Source organism: Scomber scombrus, chromosome 12, assembly GCF_963691925.1.
Source record: "Scomber scombrus chromosome 12, fScoSco1.1, whole genome shotgun sequence".
In the NCBI taxonomy this organism is placed as follows: Eukaryota; Metazoa; Chordata; class Actinopteri; order Scombriformes; family Scombridae; genus Scomber; species Scomber scombrus.
Window position 1 is genome coordinate 18881233 of NC_084981.1, and position 20964 is coordinate 18902196.

The following is a 20964-nucleotide window of genomic DNA, read 5'->3' on the forward strand; positions in this document are numbered from 1 at the left end:
GGGCTTCTATCTGTGCTGAATGGTGTGCCCACTCAAACTTGCTGAGCTCTGCATTTTCTCCCCCTCGCTGACCCGTTCTCACCCCTCCCGCACTCGCACACACCACATCAGTACACACGTACAGTATAGCCTTTGAGAAAATAAGTTGCAGAGTTGTCAGTTTTGTCTGTATGGATGTATCATTTGGAGAGCCTTTGATAGTGTGATGCACAAACAAATACATAAAACTCATTATATACTTTATACCATGCCTGTACACACAAATGCGCACACAATACGAAGGGGAGTGTTACTGCATTCACATAAACATTTTTTGGCTCAGCTGCATTGATCAAATCCCCGTAGCAAAAACAGCACGGGGGGGGGACTGAAAGGACTCACCGACAGCACCGCATTGAGCTGTAAAAATAGGCACACATCACTACACACACTCTGCCATAAAGCGGACTGGAGAAAAGACCAGCTTTGCTTTTGTAGTTTGCTGCTCTGAAACATGTCTGGGTCAGCTGCTAATCTTAGACTAAAGCAGTGTCAGTCTTCAACGTTGTCAACCCAAGCTCTAGTCGGATTAAACACTTTCAGACACTTTTGAGTAAATCTTATTTATTTTTTAATGTCATTCTTGTGATTCTTAGACTCCCACCTGCCAGCCAGGTGCTTATACTTACAGACTACTAATCTGTCATATTTCATCAATTAGACACACTTAGTTACACCTGTGTTCGTAACGCACACCAACCACACCCTCATATAAAAAAAGTCGCCTGTGCCTTCTTTTGGTCTGCCCACTTTTCCTCTTCTTCTTCTCTATCTTTTAATGCAAACAAAGCTAATTTCCATCTCTGAATAACCTGCTGCGGTATCTTATCCTCGCTCAACTGCGGACTACTCCGCCTCGCTCTATTTTCACATTTGGACTCTCTCTGTCCACCAAGTCAAACAAACCTGGTTCCCTGGAGGTTGCATGTAGTAATGGATTCCTTGCTTTTTGTTTTATGTCATGTTCCCCTGCCCATCACTTGTTGTTACCCGCGGCGCTGGGTTGGGTGGTAACATATAGCCTCCGCTCCTTCAGTTCGGATAGGTCCAACACACTCAACCGGAGTTCCTTCGCTCGCGACAGTATGATGATTGAAGAGATTCTCGCCCCCACAAAAGACACGGTAAGACCTATGTCTTGTTTTCCTTCTCTTTCTTTTATCTTAGTCACTCTTGACTTTTTTCACTCAAACTACAATCAATCTGCCTCTTTTAGTCTCTGTTCACTCTTTCTTGCTTTTTATCTTTATCTAGGGTCTTAGTCATTAGGTACTTTAACTTTTATCTCTCCTTCTTTTCTTTCTGGTGGAAACACAGGCTGGGTAGAATAAAGATGGGAGCAGGGTAGATTTACTTGTCTTGCAGAAAGGTCATAACACAAACAGTGCTGCCATGCAAGTGTTAAGGGTGGGTGTATAGCAACTTGACGAAGAGTTTACTCAAAGCTAAGGGCTTCAGGAGGCCCCCTTTGCTTTCTAATGGAGAAGCGCAGAACTCATCCTGTCTGTTGAACGCTTGTTTTAGTAGTTAAGAGCTAAAACAGAAACAGTAACCTCTTGTATTATAAACATTATTAGTAATCCAACCTACAGGTTCAATAACATCACCCAAAACCTCAAACTATACATGGCCAAAATATGCGCTTCCTGCAACCACCCCATTTTACAAATATTTTGACATCCTAACAGTTTTTCTTGTGTCAAAAAGCTCTCCATTGGATTGGTATTTATATCTCCATGAAAATATACAGTATATAAGGGTTTTTTTTCTCTTCAGTGATCAGTTTCAGTGCTGTAGTACTATTATCTGCTCCATCTGATAGATGAGATTTCAGTTGATATCACATCAGCTACAATTCATAGAGAGATTGTTTGTATTAGATGACTCTATCATTGGACTTTCTCATCTTCACAGAGATAAGATCATGTTTTCTGTGGTGGAAATTCAATCCTTTGGCAATACAGAGCACCACAAATTCATTTATGTGGGCTACACAGTTTATCTTGTGATTTCTAAACTGGCTCTCTTCTCCTTTAAGCTTCAGAGTGTCTGTAAAGACATTTCCTACTTGGTTGACCCACTCAATAAGGTATAAAGTGTTAATGGATGTCTGACTCATTTGTCAGTTTTGTTATTTTCCCGTCAACAGTCACCAGTGGTTCAGCTCACATCTCTTGAGTTTTGTCATTGTAGATCTGTTTGTTTTGGGTCTGTGCCATTCTCATCTCATTCAATAGTGCTGGTTTAGTAAATGGATGTTCCCATGCTACTTTCAGTGTATATGAGTTCCTGTGTTTCAGTGTCACATAAATAATGATTTCTTAAAACTGCTTGCAGTCCTAAATTTTCAGGCTTCATAATGGTCATGTTATCAGCTAATTACATACCATACCAGATTTTAAAAAAGGAGGGATGGTCATAGATAACTGTTGTTTTTTTTGTGTGCATTTTTTCATGATGTAACTCTGCAGCTCACGATTTAAATGATTTATCTACTTTCATTCTTTCATCTCCTCCCTCTCAATCATTTTCCTTTTTGCTTCTTCTCACCACTTCTTCATGCTCCTCTTTATTCACCTTTTCACTCTTCCTCTGCTCATGATTGTGATCATCCTTTACACCTCTCACATCTCTCCTCATCATCTGTCCCATCTCTTCCCTTTTCCCAGCACTTGGCTGTGACCAGAGACTACAGCTCGGAGACTATGCGGCGCTACAGCTGGACTCCGGACACCGTGGACCACAGCCACAACACTGTGTCCAGCCCCATTCACTCTGGGTAAGAACAGCTGGTCTGTCACATCTGATGTGCCTGGATATGTTTACTAGCTCAATGTGTGCATACACAGGCACACTCTGCATGTACGGCTGCAGAAATCAAACATTTTCTAAGCTTACTGCAAACTGCTGTCGTATTGTCTTGTTTTTTCCTGAAGAGTCAATATTCAGCAAAGGCTGCAGCACTGATGCAGGGAAGGTGCAGGGCTGTGAGATTTCTGCAGTGCTGCTACTGTACACTTTACATTACAGCAACAAAAGACTCAGTTCATCCTCTAACGTTCATGAACCTGAAGTCACCCTCATGTTCACTGACAAACTATTTCTATCATTGCAGAAACAAAATGCTGACTCTGTTTGAGTTGGTCACGGGTTTTCATTTGAATTAACTGATAAGATTTTCTTGTCATGCCATTCATATAATTTGAATATATGGCATTATAAAATTATGTAAGCTCTGTAATAAATGGAGCTGTTCTTGCAATGGAAATATCAGAAATGAAATACTGGGGTCTGTCATGCTGTGTGTTGATTCTTTTTGGTTCTTATTTTCACTCATTATTATGCCTTGTGTGTTTTGTCTATGTGTGTGTTATTTTGCTCATTGTCATTTTCTCCTCATTGTGTGTTTTGTTTTCTGTTTCCTTTTAATTTGCCACCCAATTCTGTCAGCCTCAGTAGTTATTACAGATCCCAACAGTGATTGTGAAACTTTGATACTAAAACTAGGCTTGGGGGGGTTTGCCTCCTGCATTGTCTCCATGTGTTTATTTTACAGCTTCTCCTCCCCGCTCCCTCAGTATGACTCCAGGTGATGACTGAGTTCGCTGATCTCACCCATGATGCCGTTCAGTGATGTCACTCGCTCCTCCACCTCTGTCTCCCTCTCGTCTCCTCCCCTCTGTCTCTCTTTCTTCCCTTAGCCTTTTCTTCTCCTTCAGTGTGTGCTTGTGTCATCCGTGTGGTCTGGTGTTTCATTTGCACTGCCTAGATACTAGAAGTGTGAAGTCAGTGTGTTTGGGAGTCTTTCATTGATGTGCCATCTCTTTCTCTCTCACAGAGCACATTAAAATAAACCTTCTCTAAACTTTACAGGGATTCTGCTATTTTCAATATTTATGGCATTAATAGATAAAGCAACTAAACACTACATAACACAATACCTGTATTTAAAGGGTTTAAAGAGTTTTTCTATGCCTGCACCCTACTACATCCTCACTTATACTTGTGTCATAATATTAATGGGATGCCAAACCTTCACATGGGACCCATCACATATTAATCACATTAACCCTATCTTGGTGATACATTTGTGCAGGTGTTTAATATTTGATCACTGAATGCTGCTGTAGAGGAACTGAAACGTTGGCAGCTATCTCACCTTTAGCCTCCGAACAGGAAACTAAACTTTCTGCAACTTCATTAGCACCCTGTTTAGTTTCACACATATTTTAATGTTCTAAATTGAGGCAAGTAAAGGTGAGAACTGCCAGTTTTCAGACCTCAAAGCATCTTTTTCCTCCCTTCTATAGTTCTGTCTCTTTTCTCTCTATTTTTTTTTCTCTCTTTTCCTTGTTTGGGTGTACAGTGATCACAGCATGGGAATCGTCCTCCTTACTTGTGTCTGTGGTATGACTTCTCTCTATCTTTTTCCCTGTTCCTTATTTTTCATCCTCTAACATTGTTCTTTTTCTTCTGGTAGGTTCTTAGTCAGCTTCATGGTAGACGCCCGTGGTGGTTCCATGAGAGGCAGCCGCCACAATGGCATGCGCATCATCATTCCTCCCAGGAAGTGCACAGCGCCCACACGCATCACCTGTCGCCTGGCCAAGAGGCATAAGCTGGCCTACCCCCCACCCATGGTGGAAGGAGAGGGGCTCGTCAGCCGGCTGGTGGAGGTCGGCCCAGCTGGGGCTCAGTTCCTCGGGTAGGACTCTTTAGAGTGTGTGTCTGTGTTGATGAGTTGCAGTTTTCAGCAGGCCAGCTTCAAGTCAAAGGGGATTCTTTCTAATAGCTACTTAAAATTTCTTGACTTTTTTGCTTGTGCAGTTAATTAACAAGTAATTAAAGAAAACTTCTCAGCGGCTGTAAGGTTCCATGATTTCATTAAGCATTTCCTGTAATTATGTTTTATTCTTTCAGTCCTGTGATTGTGGAGATCCCTCATTTTGGGTCAATGCGAGGGAAAGAGAGAGAGCTGATTGTGTTGAGGAGCGACAACGGTGACACATGGAAGGAACACCAGCCTGATGCCAGACCAGAAGACCTCACTGACCTGCTCATTGGGATGGATGAAGGTAAAGGACAGTTCTTCAGTATGGTCCTAGATTATATTACCCAGCGTGACATATGCTTATGACTTAGAAAATCTCTAAAACTATTTTTTTTCTTTTTTTATTCAAGCCGTTTAACCTATTCAGTAAACTTTTTATAATGAAACTGACCAAAATGTCAGATCTCAGTGGTACTGTACATTTACATGTCTTTATAAAGTCATAATTTGTATTCAGTGAGTTCTTAGGTCCAAAACAGCCATTAAATGTTTCTTGAAAGCATGTCTATGTAAGTAATCATTTGTTGTTCCCTGCTAATCTCTTCCTAACACGTGTGTCACAGAGCTGGATAGCCCTGCTGAGTTGGAGAAGAAGCGCATTTGCCGCATCGTCACCAGAGATTTTCCTCAATATTTTGCTGTGGTGTCGCGGATCAAGCAGGAGTCAAACCACATGGGTCCTGATGGAGGCATGCTGTCCAGCAGCACTGTGCCAATGGTCCAGGCCTCGTTCCCACAGGGAGCACTCACCAAGAGGATCCGTGTCGGCCTGCAGGTACAGCAGGACTCCTTGGATCAGCTCAAATTCAACTTGCTCCATGACTCGGCTTTTTTTCTTGCAAACACTGTGCACTGACTTATTATTTATTTATACCTGACCTATTTTTGGTTGAATATGTGATTCTGCCTGATGCTGTGCTTTCATTTATTTGAAAGTGGATTGACTGAACCTCTCTTGAGATTTAATGAACAAACAAACACAGTTTTCATCTTCTCCATCCTTTCTCTGTCTTCCTGTGTCTTTTTTTTTTTTTTTTTGGTTAGGCCCAGCCTGTTCCTGATGACATGGTGAGGGCGGTGCTTGGAAACAGAGCCACCTTCAGCCCCATCGTCACTGTGGAGCCCAGGAGGAGGAAGTTCCACAAGCCAATCACAATGACGATCCCTGTCCCGCCTAGATCTGCAGAAGGCCATCCCAGCGGCCACCGAGGCGATTCTGCACCCTGCCTGCGTCTGCTCTGCAGCATCACAGGCACGTCTTGAGATAACTACAGCATGACAATATTTTATGGGTACCTCTTATCAAACTGTAACCTGTATCAATGTATATTGAGTTTTAAGTCATTTGAAAAGTTATTGTAAAATTAGATGCTGATTGTATGTCATTTGTGATACCGGTCAGATTTGTTCACCCGTTTATTATACACGATACAGAGTTAATAAATCAAGAGTCGCTATTAACTGAATAGCTGTGGGCACTTCAAGCCTACTTTGATGTCAAAAGCCACTGGTCGATAGAGGGAAGATGAAGAACTGAGAAGATCAAAGGATGAGGATTATAAAAGCTAGAGCACTGAATAGGCTGTAAAGCGAGTGAGCTCATCCTGTTGCCCTTGTTGCATACAGGGGGGACATCTCCTGCCCAGTGGGAAGACATCACAGGGACCACACCACTCTCCTTCGTAACCGATTGCGTCTCCTTCACCACAAATGTGTCGGCCAGGTGAGACACACACTCACACTCTCAATACACACTGCAGCATACAGAAAGAAAAAAAATACCAAAAAAAAGAGATTATTTTGAATGTCAAGTAGTGAATTATGTTCATATGTTAGATCAGGCATGTCCAAACTATTCTATGAAGGGCCGTGTGCCTGCAGGTTTTTGCTCCAACCAATCAAAAGCACACAATTTGACCAATCAACTGTCTGAAGACTGAGGTCAGTTGATTAAATGAGTCAAGCCTGGTGTGCTCCTGCTTGGTTGGAATGAAAACCTGCAGCCACATGGCCCTTTGTGGAATAGTTTGGACATCCCTGTGTTAGAGCAACAATATCTTATTGATTGTTTAAGCCAAGTTTGACTGCTGGAGCAAATTATGTGATGGAACACACTATAATCAGTTCGGTCTGCGTTTATTGGAACGATATAAATAATGCAATTGACAGTTTACCATTATTAAATACTAGATATTTATTCATCTGATAGGCTGTGTCCTCACAAAAAGTCAGAAAGTAAAGGCTCAGTGTCCTGTCTCTCATTTTAATTTTGGGCTAGACACAGAAGCATTTTTTAAAAAGTTAGAAATGAAATGAATATTTGTCCTCCCGCCCAAGAGGAAACAGAAATCAAATCCAGGGAATTTGTGATCACTGCCAGAAGACACCACAATAAACCTCAAAAAATGGTGACAGTGCTGACTCACAGAGCAATGGAAAGTTGGCAGTGAATCCTGAACTCTATCACAAGCGAAAAACTCAAATTACTGTCAGTTGACTATTTATATTGACAAAATTTTACTCAGTACTCCTTTTCTTCTGATCAGTCTCTCAATTATCTGACTTTATATGTTATTGGCTGACATCAACCTGTCTATTAGATAAAAAAGAGACTTGGTTATAGTGTTTTTTTTCTCTGTAGCCCTCTTTACTAACAGGATTACACTTCATATAAAGTCATGTCAACCACTCATTGTTGAGGCATGCTTAGTGATAAGACTGTGACCCCAGCAAGTGAACTTTTTGGTTACAGTAACCAAAGTCATGAACTCTTCTTAACTAGATTGGAATCATGTGGTGAATGTGTGGTCTGATATTAACACAGCACCCTTTGGTGATCTGCAATTAGATTACTACACAGCTGTCATGTGCCTGGTTCACCCTTCAAAGAAATCACCCAGCTTGTCTGATTTATTATTTCAGATGTTCACTCTTACTACAGTGTTGCAGGCCTATGACAAGAATAGCTTAAATGCACCGACTTTTACACCTCAAGCAATTGTAAATAATTCTTGTGTTAGGCAAATTGTTTTCTTTGCTGACTTCCAGATTTGTCATCTTCTGTTTTTTCCCCGCTTTTCCACAGGTTCTGGCTCGCAGACTGTCACCAGATTCCTGAGACGGTGAGTCTAGCGTCTCAGTTATACCGGGAGCTGATCTGCGTGCCGTACCTGGCCAAGTTTGTGGTGTTCGCCAAGATGAATGACGCTATCGAGGCTCGGCTGCGCTGCTTCTGCATGACAGACGACAAGGTGGACAAGACCCTCGAGCAGCAGGAGAACTTTGAGGAGGTGGCCCGCAGCAAAGATATTGAGGTGAGGTTGTGTGTTAATGTGGTTGTGCAAACACTGTAATGCTATAGAACATCAGTTTCATCACATCATCTCCAGAATGTGTTTTACTTGTTGTACTAACTTTTTGATCAATGGGCTTCTGTAGGTTCTCGAGGGAAAACCTATCCATGTGGATTGCTATGGCAACCTGTCCCCTCTGACCAAAAGTGGGCAACAGCTGGTTTTTAACTTCTACTCCTTCAAGGAAAACAGACTTCCTTTCAACGTGAAGGTTACAAATTCATCTTTATCACGATCTCTTTCTGCTACCGTTTACTTTGTATGTAATGCACTTTGGCATCCTCTGTAAATGTGCCTTACTGATTAAATTATGTCAGAAATGATCATCCTCTTCTAATTAGCTGATATTCATTTGAACAGCAATTTTCTTTTGCACAATCTGATGCATTGTCAATAGCAATTTCCTGGAAAATTTTAAGTACATTTTAGGACATTTTACAGAAAAGGCTGGTTTAATTGCATATATATTATGAGAAAAATTGAAAAAAGTGTAAAAGTGGTTGCAAGCTTATATGTTGTCACACAGTTTACACACTTTTCTGTCTGTTAAATAATTGTTACCAATCAAACTTATTACGATTTTCTGTAAATTTAGAACAACATTTAAAACAAAATATATTGAGTGGGTACTTGCTAACAAAACCAACATAACATTTTAAAAATTTGTACCAAATTGACCACCTTGTTTGTAAATTTCCAGGAAACTAACTTGTAATTAACTTGAAATTAAATTGTTGTGTTAAATTGTGTTGCACTTGAATTAAAGAAGAACAGCTTTTTGTTCACAATTTTCACTTTGCAGGTATAAGATCTCTCATCAGGTGGTCTTTTTTGCTGTCTTCTACAGATCAGAGACATGGGCCAAGAGCCATGTGGCCGCCTCTCCTTCCTGAAAGAACCAAAATCCTTTAAAGGTCTTCCACAGACTGCCATATGCAATTTGAATATCACACTGCCAAACCACAAGAAGGTAGGCGCGTCATGTTTGAATAGTTCATCCTTTCAGGTCATATCATATCATTTACATGTAAATGAAATTGAGAGACAGAAAGCAATGTTGTCCTGACATCAAAACGGAGCCATTGAACTTCATTTGGTTTAGAAATGACTGCCTGCTGCTTGTGTCTTTTATTACTGTTTCAAAAGCCTGTGCCAGTCCTGAGACCCCACAACGTAAACATACAGCCACACATGCATACCCTGCTTCGTTCTATTGCCTGGCTCACTGTGGATACATACGAATTATGCAAAAAGAAAAAAAAGGACACTTCTCATTTGTTTCTTTGTTGTGGTGGTGATTGATCACAAGAAACTGTAATTGTTTTGCTTTTGCTTTTGTTATGTTGCTGTTTATTATTTTATTAATCCCATAGATTTTTTCTGATGCCTTCTGTTGTTTTTGCTGCTCCATTTTCATCCCCTGAATTTTATTTCCACCTCCCCGCTCACTATAACGTCCCTGCTCTCCATTGTGTCATCTCTCTCCTCTCCTGCAATGCATCTTGGAATACCACAGGATATGGAGTCTGATCCTGATGATGAGGTAAACAGATTCTTCATCATCACATGGAACTGCTTCTTCTTTGTCGTCCTTTCTGTTTGGCTTTACTGCAGACGCTGTAGTAAATATGTGTGTCGCAAATACTTTATTTTTCTCTGTACAGTACCTTGGCACGTGTTATTTTAACACAGCTATGTCTTTGCTGAAGTGACTCCATGTAGTGCATGAGTGGAAATGGCAATTTCTTTAATAAGCAAGGATTTATTTATTGTTGTCTTCATCCCAAGTCCAGTGGAGCCAATTGCTGTACACCTCGGCTTGTTTATCATCTCTATCTTCCTTTCCATACATGTTCAACAGGAAATCACCATCTCTCCATCCTAGCTATTATCTCAGGAAGTTTCATACAGGTCTATGGTATCTTTTGTCAGCTAAAGACGAATAACCCTTATCATTTGTGCACTTGGTCATTGTTTTGTTGTATTTAGAGGTTTCCTTCTTCACCCTTGTCCTTGGCTTTAACAGAGAATACTAACACTCTCAGCTGCATGCCAGAACATTTATATGAGAATTTAATCAAAGGGAGATAAGGATGTTTTCATGTTTGAGTTTAAACACTATATGTAAGGCAAGGCAAGGCAAGGCAGTTTTATTTATATAGCGCATTTCATACACAGTGGCAACTCAATGTGCTTTACATAAAACAAACTTTCAACAGAATTTTTTCTTTTTTAAAAAACATGGAATTTGAGAAATAAAAATACAACCCAATCATAGTAAACACTGACATTTTGTTGGTCACACATACAGTGTGATTACAGTATGGTTATGATTTGGCCATAAAAATTGGTTCGTGAAAGACTCTAATCATAATTTTAAAATTGATTACATTAATTGTAGGTCTGAGAGGGACACAAATGGGTCACTGGTATGTAGACACATTGGACCAACATTCATCGCCCTAGCCTCCACACCTTTGTACTTTCCACCTTGTTACATAAAGGGCACTCTTAGCAGAGTGTTGGCAAGTACCGTAAGTCACTTCCTGCAGAATTGCCCAATATGAACATAATTCATAGAGACTCGGCTGAATATGTACCATTGTCCTTACATTGAAATTTTAATAAGGTGTACTGTGTGTCATCACATTTGATGATGATTTGAAGAGCACATCTTCATGATGAGAGGACATTTGCTGGAGTAGACCATACAGACAGAGCTCATATCATCTGTAGATATTTCATTGCAATGACATTGAGAAATGCAGAGAGTGAAGAGATGCAGTAAAAAACAATTCATTACTCTCCAGAGGAAAAACTACAATACACCTGCAGTGGCTCCTTGTGCCAGTACTAACCGCATGTACTGATTGACTAAAGGCAGGATAGTATCCATGCTCTACAGTATCTAAATGAACAAATTAACATTAGTGTTTCAACCTAATTCTGGTAAATTAGAATCACATTTCACCATACTTTTTATGTTAAAGCATCTTTTGTTCTTTTTTGTTTGTTTCAGACTGAAAAGCCAGAACGACGTCATACCTTTGCCTCCTTAGCTTTGCGTAAGCGCTACAGCTATTTGACCGACCCAGCAGCGAGTGAGTTTCCCATTTTTATTTACATTAAATATTTTAATTGAATTTAGATTTTTATGTAATTTTAATTTTAGTTTTAGTGTTGGATGTTCCCTTTATACAGTGTCCATATTTTTTTAATATACCCAAAGAGACCTGTCTACCTGACAAAACTTGTTTATCAATCATTTATTATCTTCACCTGACACATACTCTTCAGTCATCTGTCAGTCATCAAACATTTGCATGGTTTACTGTGTGTTACGCTTTGCTTACCCATCCCATTTTGACAAAAAAGTCTCCCTGTTTCAACTGTTATTTTGTTTTACATTTGTGGAAACACTGGGATTACAATGTCTGTCTGTTCATTTATCATTTGGACAAAAAATGTTTTAATTCATGTTAAATAAAAATATTATTTTTAATTGTTCTCATTCTTCTAGTGGCCATTTCACTCTTATTGGCTTTATGATTGTGTGCGGCTGTGTATATTAATGTGATAACAGGTTGCACTTTACATTAATTTGTTCTCCACAGTGAGACAATTTTAGAGCCAGCCTTTTGGTATTTAAAAAAGATTGGCATACTTTTAATTCTGCACTTTATATATTAACAAGACACACAAGTATGGTCAATTCTGAGGTGCTGTCTATGTCTTGTTTTATCGTTACACCCCTGTCCATCTGCGTCTTTTGTGAAAAAATTATGTTAACATTGAATTAATAAGTTACAAAATATATTCATAGGTATAAAATGTTAGTGAAATTGACAGTGGAGACAATTGAAATATGACTTCAATTGCATACTGAGCAGGCATAAATGGCTGATGTACTGTTAGCCTACTTGTAAAGTGCAACCTAATGTTTTATTTTAAATCATGACCAAACAAGTAAAGTGATATTTTTTTACTGATGGTATACACTTGTGGGGTCATCTCTGGCATTGAAAATGAACCAAATGAAAGGATAAACACATGTCAATCAAACATGTACAGTAAAAGGCACTGTTGCAAGAAGGCAAATAAATTAAGCACATCAAAAGTCAATGGATTGTATTTTTTGTTTATCATGTCACTTTTTTGTCATCTGTACCATGTCAAGCGTTTTTGTTCCGACACATAATCCATTTTTATTGGGTGTTTTATGTCATTAGTCACCGATTTTAGATGACCACTTTTCATGTCATGTTGGGTTTTTGAATAGGGGCCTTTCTTACATTTCATGAGTAAAATTTTGACTTGTTGCTATGAATAATGCTGTTTATGACTGACTCAAATTTCTCTTTCTGGTTTTTATGTTTTATTTCAAATTATTTTACGTTACATTTTATGTTCACTTATTGTTTTTGATTTAAATTATTGTGGAAGAAACAACTGATCGAAGCCCGCAGAGAACACAGCCTTCTAGCTACCCTCACAAACCTGTCTTTTCAACGAGATCTTATCAGGCGTGGTCGCCTGTTCCTGTCGCCGTCCCTGTCCAAGCCAAGTCTGGGTTTGGCTCCCTCTCCAGTTCGTCATCCAACACGCCCTCTGCCTCTCCACTAAAGTCTGTCTGGTCCATCAACTCTGCCTCCCCAATCAAGACCAACATCCCTGGATCACCTGCCCATTCTGTCAAGTCAGTTAGTGACATGGCCTCTCCAATCCGATCTTACAGAACCATCTCCTCTCCAATAAAAACTGTAGTCCAGCAGGCCCAGTACCCAGTCCAGGTCAGCCCCAGTCCCCTGGCCTCACCAGGGAAAAGTGCCCCAGACTCTATATCAATGAAAGGACTGGTGGCATTGTCTGCTAGGACCTCCCCTATAACTACACCTGGAGGAGGAAGCCCTCTTCTTGAGAGAACATCTATAGCCATGACCCCTCCAACCTCTCCCAAATCCTCTCTGAGTATGTTCAGCTCACCCCTACCATACAAAACTGTTATGGGGGGCTCTAGTGGCACAGCATCTTCCTCCTCACCCATAAAAACAGTACCTGGTCTCTCCTCTGTTCGTTCCTGTGCTTCAGATATGTCAGGCCATGCAAGGAACCTCTTCTCCTCTCTTTCATCACCTCATAAATCCAACACCTCTCCAAGTGCTGCAGCTCTGATCAATGGAACTGTGTCGCCTACACATTATCGCTCCTCATCGCCAACATCTCTTCTCACCAGCAGTCTGCAAGAGAGAATACAAGCAACCACCAATGCTGCAACAACAAGTGTCAATGCCGCCTTTGATGAGGTTGAAAAAACATTTAATTCTTGTTCGGCAGGCTATGGCACCTTGAAGTCCTTGTCCTCTTCTGCATCCTCCTCATATCAGTCCATTAGATCATCAGCTTCTAATTCCATTTATGCCTCTCTAAGGTCTCCTCCTAATGCCACCACTGCTGTAACATCTAGCACAATGACTGTTCCTGTGTACTCTGTTATTAATGTGCTGCCAGAGCCACAGTTTAAGAAGCTACCTGAGGTGTCCAAGTCAGCTGCTGCCCTTGTGTCCCCTCGGAAGATGATGCCTGCTGAGATGAATGCTCAGTCGCAGTCTTCCTTTGCTAGAACTCTTTCCCCTGTCAAATCCCCTCTTTTCTCTCCTGCCCTGAAGTCAAACACTGCTTCGCCACTGTCATCCAGCCAAGAGATTCTGAAGGATGTAGCTGAAATGAAAGAGGACTTGATACGAATGTCAGCCATTTTGCAGACAGACCCAAATTCTACAGCCAATAAAGGATTTCAGTCTGATTCTCCCAGAGAGGCTAAGATAGAAGATGAAGAGCCGTATAGGATTGTGGAGAAAGTGAAACAAGATTTGGTAAAAGTGAGTGAAATTTTGACTAAAGACACTATGAAAGATGGTAGGGCAAGGGGTTCCTTGGACGACATACATTTCTCAAAAGTACCTGTTGAACAACCACCAAGCAACTGGAGCTATCCACCAAGATATGAGACTGTGGTTCCTCAAGCCAAATCAAAAACAATACCAGATAGAGATTTCAATCTTTCCAAAGTGGTTGACTACCTGGCCAATGATGTTGGTAGCAGCTCTTTCTCTAAAATGCACGACACAAAGCATAAAGCAGATGAGGGCAAGAGAGAAGGAGAGGGCAAAGAGAAGCAGAAACGTGTCCTAAAACCCACCATAGCAGTTCAAGAGCATAAGCTCAAAATGCCTCCAACAAACATGCGCTCTTCAGCTTCAGACAAAGAGATCAGTAAAGTAGCAGATGCACTTTTTGGAACAGACACTGTGCTAGAATACCCTGATGATATCTCACATGACCAGGATAAAAGCCCACTCTCAGACAGTGGCTTTGAGACTAGGAGTGAAAGGACACCCTCTGCCCCTCAGAGTGCAGAAGGAATGGGCCCTAAGGCCCTCTTTCAGGATATCCCAGCCCCCCCAGTGATCACTGAGACTAGGACTGAGGTTGTCCATGTCATCAGGAGCTATGAGCCCCCAGAGGATAACAAACAACCTGCAATGGAGGATGCACATCTTGTCAGATATATTGATTCTGATTCTAAAGGGCATCTTAATCAAGCTACATTAAGTCCAGAACAGAATAAATGCTATTCACTAAAAGTGAGCCCTGATGAGGATCCAATGGGAAAAGGGATGAGGGTAAAGGAAGAGACTCACATCACTACTACAACCAGGATGGTGTATCACAAACCTCCTGGCAAAGAAACAGCATCAGAGAGGTGTGAGGAAACTATGTCTGTTCATGACATAATGAAGGCCTTTCAGTCAGGCAAGGACCCTTCCAGAGAGTTAGCTGGACTGTTTGAACACAAGTCTGGCAATGAAGAAACATCACAAAGAGTCCTCGAAGACATCAACTCCAAGCCTAAGGTTGAAAGAATAATTGAGGTTCACATTGAAAAAGGCAATAAAACGGAACCCACAGAAGTCATCATCAGAGAGACAAAAAATCATGCAGAAAAAGAAATGTATTACTATCCAGGGAATAGACAGGAAGATGAGGAGCCTGAAGAGTCTCTTCCAGTGTACCTTGATTCCCCCAGAGTGAACACACCCATGTCACAGGAGGAAGACAGTCGCCCTAGTTCAGCACAGCTCCTGGCAGATGACTCTTACAAAACACTAAAGCTTCTTAGCCAGCAATCTGTAGAGTACAATGAGGATGAATCATCAGAACTTAGGGGGGAATCTTATAATTTTGCAGAGAAAATGCTACTCTCTGAGAAATTTGACCAGTCTCATTCTGACACAGAGGAATATTTGAGAGATAGGTCTCGCTTCCACTCACCTGATAGAAGCAGTAACAGTGAGGGTAGGTCAATTGGGCCAAGGACAGAGTATGTTTTCAGGTCATCGAGAAATGTGTTTGACAAATCAGGAAGAATGGCTAATGTTGATGATAACTTTGACAAACTGACACTTTTGCAGTATTCTTCTGAGCCTGGTAGTCCAAAGCAGTCTGTTTGGATGCGTGTGTCAGATGACACGCAGAATAAGGAGAGAGAGCTCATGTATGAGGACAGAGTGGACAGGACTGTAAAGGAAGCAGAAGAAAAACTCAGTGAGGTATCTCAGTTCTTTCGAGATAAAACAGAACAGCTCAATGATGAGCTCTCATCTCCAGAGAAGAAATCTCGCAGACCAGACTTCCGGGAATCTCGATCAGGGCCCAGTTCTACACACAGCAGTCCAGAGAGGTCAGCTTATAGAAATGGGGGTAGTGGGGAGGAGTGGAGTAGAGACAGACTAAGAGACCGGTTCAGCTCCAGTGATAGGAAGTGTGCCAGCTTACCCAGCAGCCCAGAGAGGAGAGTATTACTGCAGTACACTGATTCAGACCCAAGAAAACAAGGAGATGGTAAATCACAGGGTAGCACAGGTGAAAGCCCTAAACCTTTTCAAATGTCTTCCTCCAAAGTCAGTGCAGTGAGGCTAAAGTTTGAACAAGAGGCTCAAAGGCAAGATAGGAGTCCACAGGGTGGCCAAAATTCAAATCCTCCGATCAGGAAACTCCAGGAAAGTAAGCTACCTGTGTATCAGGTGTTTGCTGGGTCAAACATTCCAAAAACACCAGACAGTCCAGGGAACCAGAGAAAAGGTCTAGATAGTGATTCAAGTAAGTTCTCACCAAAGCATGAGACCAGTGGAAAAGATCAGGAAGAGAAAAGGTTATTCAAAACATGGGAGAGCCAAGGGTATGGAAACTATAAACCCCAATCTCCCAAACTATCTCATTCTGTTAAAGATGACAATAATAGTGATTCCCAAAGACAGGAAACCACCAAGAAAATTATCTACACAGAGTTTGTTGTCCGAGAAAGTCAAAATAGCAATGATAGTCTAAAAAAAAACTCGGAATCAGAAATTCCTCTAAGAAAGCCATCTAATTTTTCAGAAAATCAGAAATCAACCTCTTTAAAATTAGATACCACTGTTGAAGCATATGAGAGAGCAGGGTCTCATATACCTACTTTAGCTAGAAATCGATTACACAGTAGTTCTGAATCCAACAAGTCTACTCGTGGATCATTAGTAGGAAAATCCACAGACTCATTAGACTATAGCCAGTCAAATGTAGTATGTAATGGTGTTGATATTGACGAAGTAGAGTATTTGGATCAAGTAACTCCTGTAGTTGTCACAGAGGGTTTCAAAGATATTAAACCCCTACCTGTGTATGTTAGCATCCAAGTAGGAAAGCAATACGAGAAAGAAACAGCTTCTGGGCAGCTGGGAACATACAAACAAATTGTAAGCCATGAGAGTAGGACAGTGCATGAGACCAGGGGTGCATTTTACACTGTTAAACAAAAGCAATCTCCATCTCCTCAAGGAAGTCCAGAAGATGACACTCTAGAACAAGTGACATTCATGGACAGCTCTGGGAAGAGTCCTGTTACCCCTGAGACCCCCACCTCAGAGGAAATGAGTCTGACTTCAAGAACACCAGACTCTGTGATAGGTTTCATGCCTGGCATGCCAAGCCCTATCCCAGAAGAGTCTGAGGAGGAATCAGGGAAGACCTTCATCTATAGGGAACCTTCGAAGGAAAAATCAAAGCCAGCTTCCTCAGAGAATCACAGTAAAAAGCAGGATACAGAGAGACAGAAGTCAAAGGAGAAAAGAGTGGCTTATATAGAGTTTCCGCCTCCTCCTCCTTTAGAGGCAGAGCAGTCAGACCCTGAGAAAAGGGGGTCATGTGCTTCTTCTGAAGCAGAGACAGAGATGATGGAGGTGAACCTCCAAGAGGAGCATGATAGGCACCTCTTAGCTGAGCCAATCATCAGGGTCCAACCTCCATCCCCAATTCCCCCTGGAGCTGATAACAGTGACTCTAGTGATGATGAGTCTGTCTTCCATCCCATCCCTATCAAAAAGTACACCTTTAAAATGAAAGAAGAGGGAGAGAAACGCCTGAAACAAAAAAAATCAGAGAAGAATGGAAATAATAAGGAGATCAATGGTGTGGTAAAGGGAGAGGATGCTGACTTTGAGCAAAATGGCAATGACCAGTCAATCACTGACTGTTCCTTAGCAACTACTGCTGAGTTCTCTCATGACACAGATGCCACTGAAGTTGACTCTTTAGATGGGTATGACCTTCAGGATGAGGATGATGGACTGAGCGAGGACCCCAAAACATCTAGCCTGTCTAATGATGGAAAAACCACTGACCGCTCATTTAGTCAGTCCAAACTCGAAGTGATAGAGGAAGAGAAATTTGAGGAAGGAGGGGAAAATGGAAAGACTAAAACCAGCACATCATCTGCAAAAAGTAGTGGAGATGAAAAAGATTATACCCTTGAAGGAAGACATCCGGATAGGCAGGTGTTTCCAGAAGACTATTTTGGCTACCAACTTGAAGAGGAGCTGAATTCAACCTTTAAAACTGTTGCCACAAAAACCCTGGACTTTGACCCCTGGTCCACCAAAGGGAGTGATAATGATGGCGTTTTTGATTCCAAAACAAAAGAGGATGACCCCAAGCCCTTTGGTTTATCGGTGGAGGACAAATCACAGGCTACAACACCTGACACAACCCCTGCTCGAACACCGACTGATGAGAGCACACCGACTAGTGAGCCTAATCCCTTCCCTTTCCACGAAGGGAAGATGTTTGAGATGACCCGCAGTGGTGCTATTGACATGAGCAAGCGGGACTTTGTTGAAGAGAGGCTTCAGTTTTTCCAGATTGGTGAGCATTCCTCTGACCCTATATCAGGGGAAAAGGGGAGAGGGGGCAAGATGCTGGGGGTAATTTCCTCTCAGTCAAAAACAGGGGCCACAGTAGATGGGAAGGTGAATGTTATAGATACTGCCACAGACAACAGCACTACACCAACAACACCAGCAGCAACAACAGCAAAATGCAGCCCTGCACAGCCTGGCAATGACCCTGGCTATACCGGTACTGATGCCCCTACCTGTGAAGCCATAGCTGAGACTGCCTCCTCATGCACAATCACAGCCTCTAAGGTTGATCCCAAATTACGCACTCCAATTAAGATGGGCATAGCTGCCTCTATAACTGTGAAAAAAGACTCAGGCGATCTCACTGATTGTAAAGCTGAGATGTCAGAGGGTCAGATGGTGCCAGAATACATCAGTATAGAGGGTCAGTGTACAGAGAGCCAGTCTAGCAGACACACTGAGCCCACGTTAGAACGAAGAGATTACCCCTCTGAAAACTGCAACAACAACAATAACCTTGAGTCCTCCAGTGTTCAGGCCAACTACATTCAGTGTGGTAGTGTGGTGTTTAATTTGCAGTCCTCCTCTGAGCCTACTCTTCAAAAGGCCAGCAGGATAGAAACACTGTGCTGTAGGGATTTAGAGGAGAGAGTTGAAATACATAACAGCAATCAAGAGCAAGAGCAGAAAAGTGAAACAGCTAAAGAAAGTGAAGCGAAGCAGCCCAAGTCCAGGCTTCCGGTAAAAGCATCAGGGTGGTCATTTCACACGCAGGGAACAGCCATAGGAAAACAGAAGCCCAAACAAGCAGTAACAGTTGAGGTCAGGAAAAGAGGAGAGCCAGCCATAGCCAAAGTAGAACCCAGGTCTAGAATACCAATCAAGGATGTTAAAAAGAGCAGTCCTGCTGCCACAGCTAGCTCACTTGTTTCAGTTCAGGTTACTTCACATCCAACAAGGGCATTGGACACAGAGAGAGCAGCCATACAGTTGCCCACAAGGCTACCATTGAAGGACAGGCATCAGGTCAGCAATGTCACAAGTGAGGGAGCTTGTAGACAAGAGAAACAAGAGAACCCTAGTGAGGTTTGTAAGCGCACCATCGAATACTTTAAAGACATTAGCGGGGAGACGCTAAAGTTGGTGGACCGCCTGTCAGACGAGGAGAAAAAGACGCAGACAGAGCAGTCGGAGGAAGACAGCACCTCCCGGAGCACCTCTCTGTCGGACGCCTCCCAGCCTTCCCAGCCCTCCCAGCCCTCCCAGCCCTCCCGCTCATCCAGGTCTGGTAGAGGTTCGAGGGCTGAGGCCGGGGCCGCGTCCGTAAGGGCAAAGGTGGCGACGACGGACAGGGCCTCCGGCAGTGAGAGGAGCAGGAGGAGTAGGCGGACTGGTGGGAAGGAGGGCAGTCAGGGACTCACAGGGTCTCGAACGCCTCCCATCGCAGAGATCAAGCCTAGTTTGTAAAATTTTCACACTATGTTTAAAATACATCTATATATTTATATATTTCACTTTTAGTTGCATGACTTCGTTGTGATCGTTTAATGGATTGACTGGAATGCCTGTGGCGTGTTTATATATTTCCTTAAGAATAGTAGCTGTCATTTGAATTTCTTTTTTGTCATTGATGTACTGTGTACTGTATTGTCCTTGTTGCAAGATTCTCTTCCCCCTGTTCTCCTCTTTCAACCCTTTCTAAATCCTGTATAGTAGAGTGAGCATGCCAGTAGTAGTGACTGGTCCACTGGCACAACCAGTCCCTCTGTTTGACAACTCCCTGATGTGTCTGTCTGTCTGTCTGTGCAGGGTGGCTATCGAGTTATTGTAGTACTTTGTTCTTCCAGAATATTCCATGCTATCAATTGTCATTTAAACTAACTAGTCTTAGCAACAAACACTAAAAAGCGCCTTCGCATGTTGACATTTTAGATTCTAACATAGACTTTTCCACTCTAGATTTGTAGAACTATGAGTCTGTTGTTGAGAGTCATGTTATGCTTTGTTTTGTGTGGTTCTCATGACAATTAATGCCTGCTTAGAGGATACATACCACAAATAGTCACAGAGCACCACTTACTCAATGAACATATTTAAGTTGCCCTTAATGTCTCTAGTGTGTCCTTTTCTTGCCATACTGGGGAAATAATTTGACCTATATTACAACTATATTACAGTAATATGCTAACCATTTTATCATATATATTTTAACACTACTTTGATTAATATAGTGTTAATAATGATGATTAAGTGGCCAGAAAAGGAAAATGATGTACGTGTTTATTTTCCTCTTACATTCGTGTGTAGGAGGAGAAGAACGTGAAAGGTATTGATGAGTCATTGTCTTCTATCTTCTCAGGTCCCCAAAGTCCTTGTGAGCGAACAGACTTGCGTATGGCTATCGTTGCAGATCACCTGGGACTCAGTTGGACAGGTGAAAACATTCAGCATTGTTTTTTCTCTCTCAAGCTCTTTTCACCTCACTGTCTTTGGCCCTATCTGCGTT

General features: G+C 41.8%; 1 protein-coding gene across 1 annotated transcript in view; it reads left to right on the forward strand.

Moving 5' to 3' along the window:
* Positions 1-20964, forward strand: part of LOC133992270 (ankyrin-3-like) — a 92681-nt gene that overhangs the window by 60824 nt on the left and 10893 nt on the right. The window contains exons 25-36 of the mRNA XM_062430989.1: positions 1061-1163; positions 2709-2818; positions 4520-4744; positions 4960-5114; positions 5434-5645; positions 5915-6122; positions 6497-6593; positions 7956-8184; positions 8309-8434; positions 9071-9193; positions 11243-11324; positions 20818-20892. Coding sequence (XP_062286973.1) covers positions 1061-1163; positions 2709-2818; positions 4520-4744; positions 4960-5114; positions 5434-5645; positions 5915-6122; positions 6497-6593; positions 7956-8184; positions 8309-8434; positions 9071-9193; positions 11243-11324; positions 20818-20892 — 1745 coding nt within the window. The remainder of the gene's footprint in view (positions 1-1060; positions 1164-2708; positions 2819-4519; positions 4745-4959; positions 5115-5433; positions 5646-5914; positions 6123-6496; positions 6594-7955; positions 8185-8308; positions 8435-9070; positions 9194-11242; positions 11325-20817; positions 20893-20964) is intronic.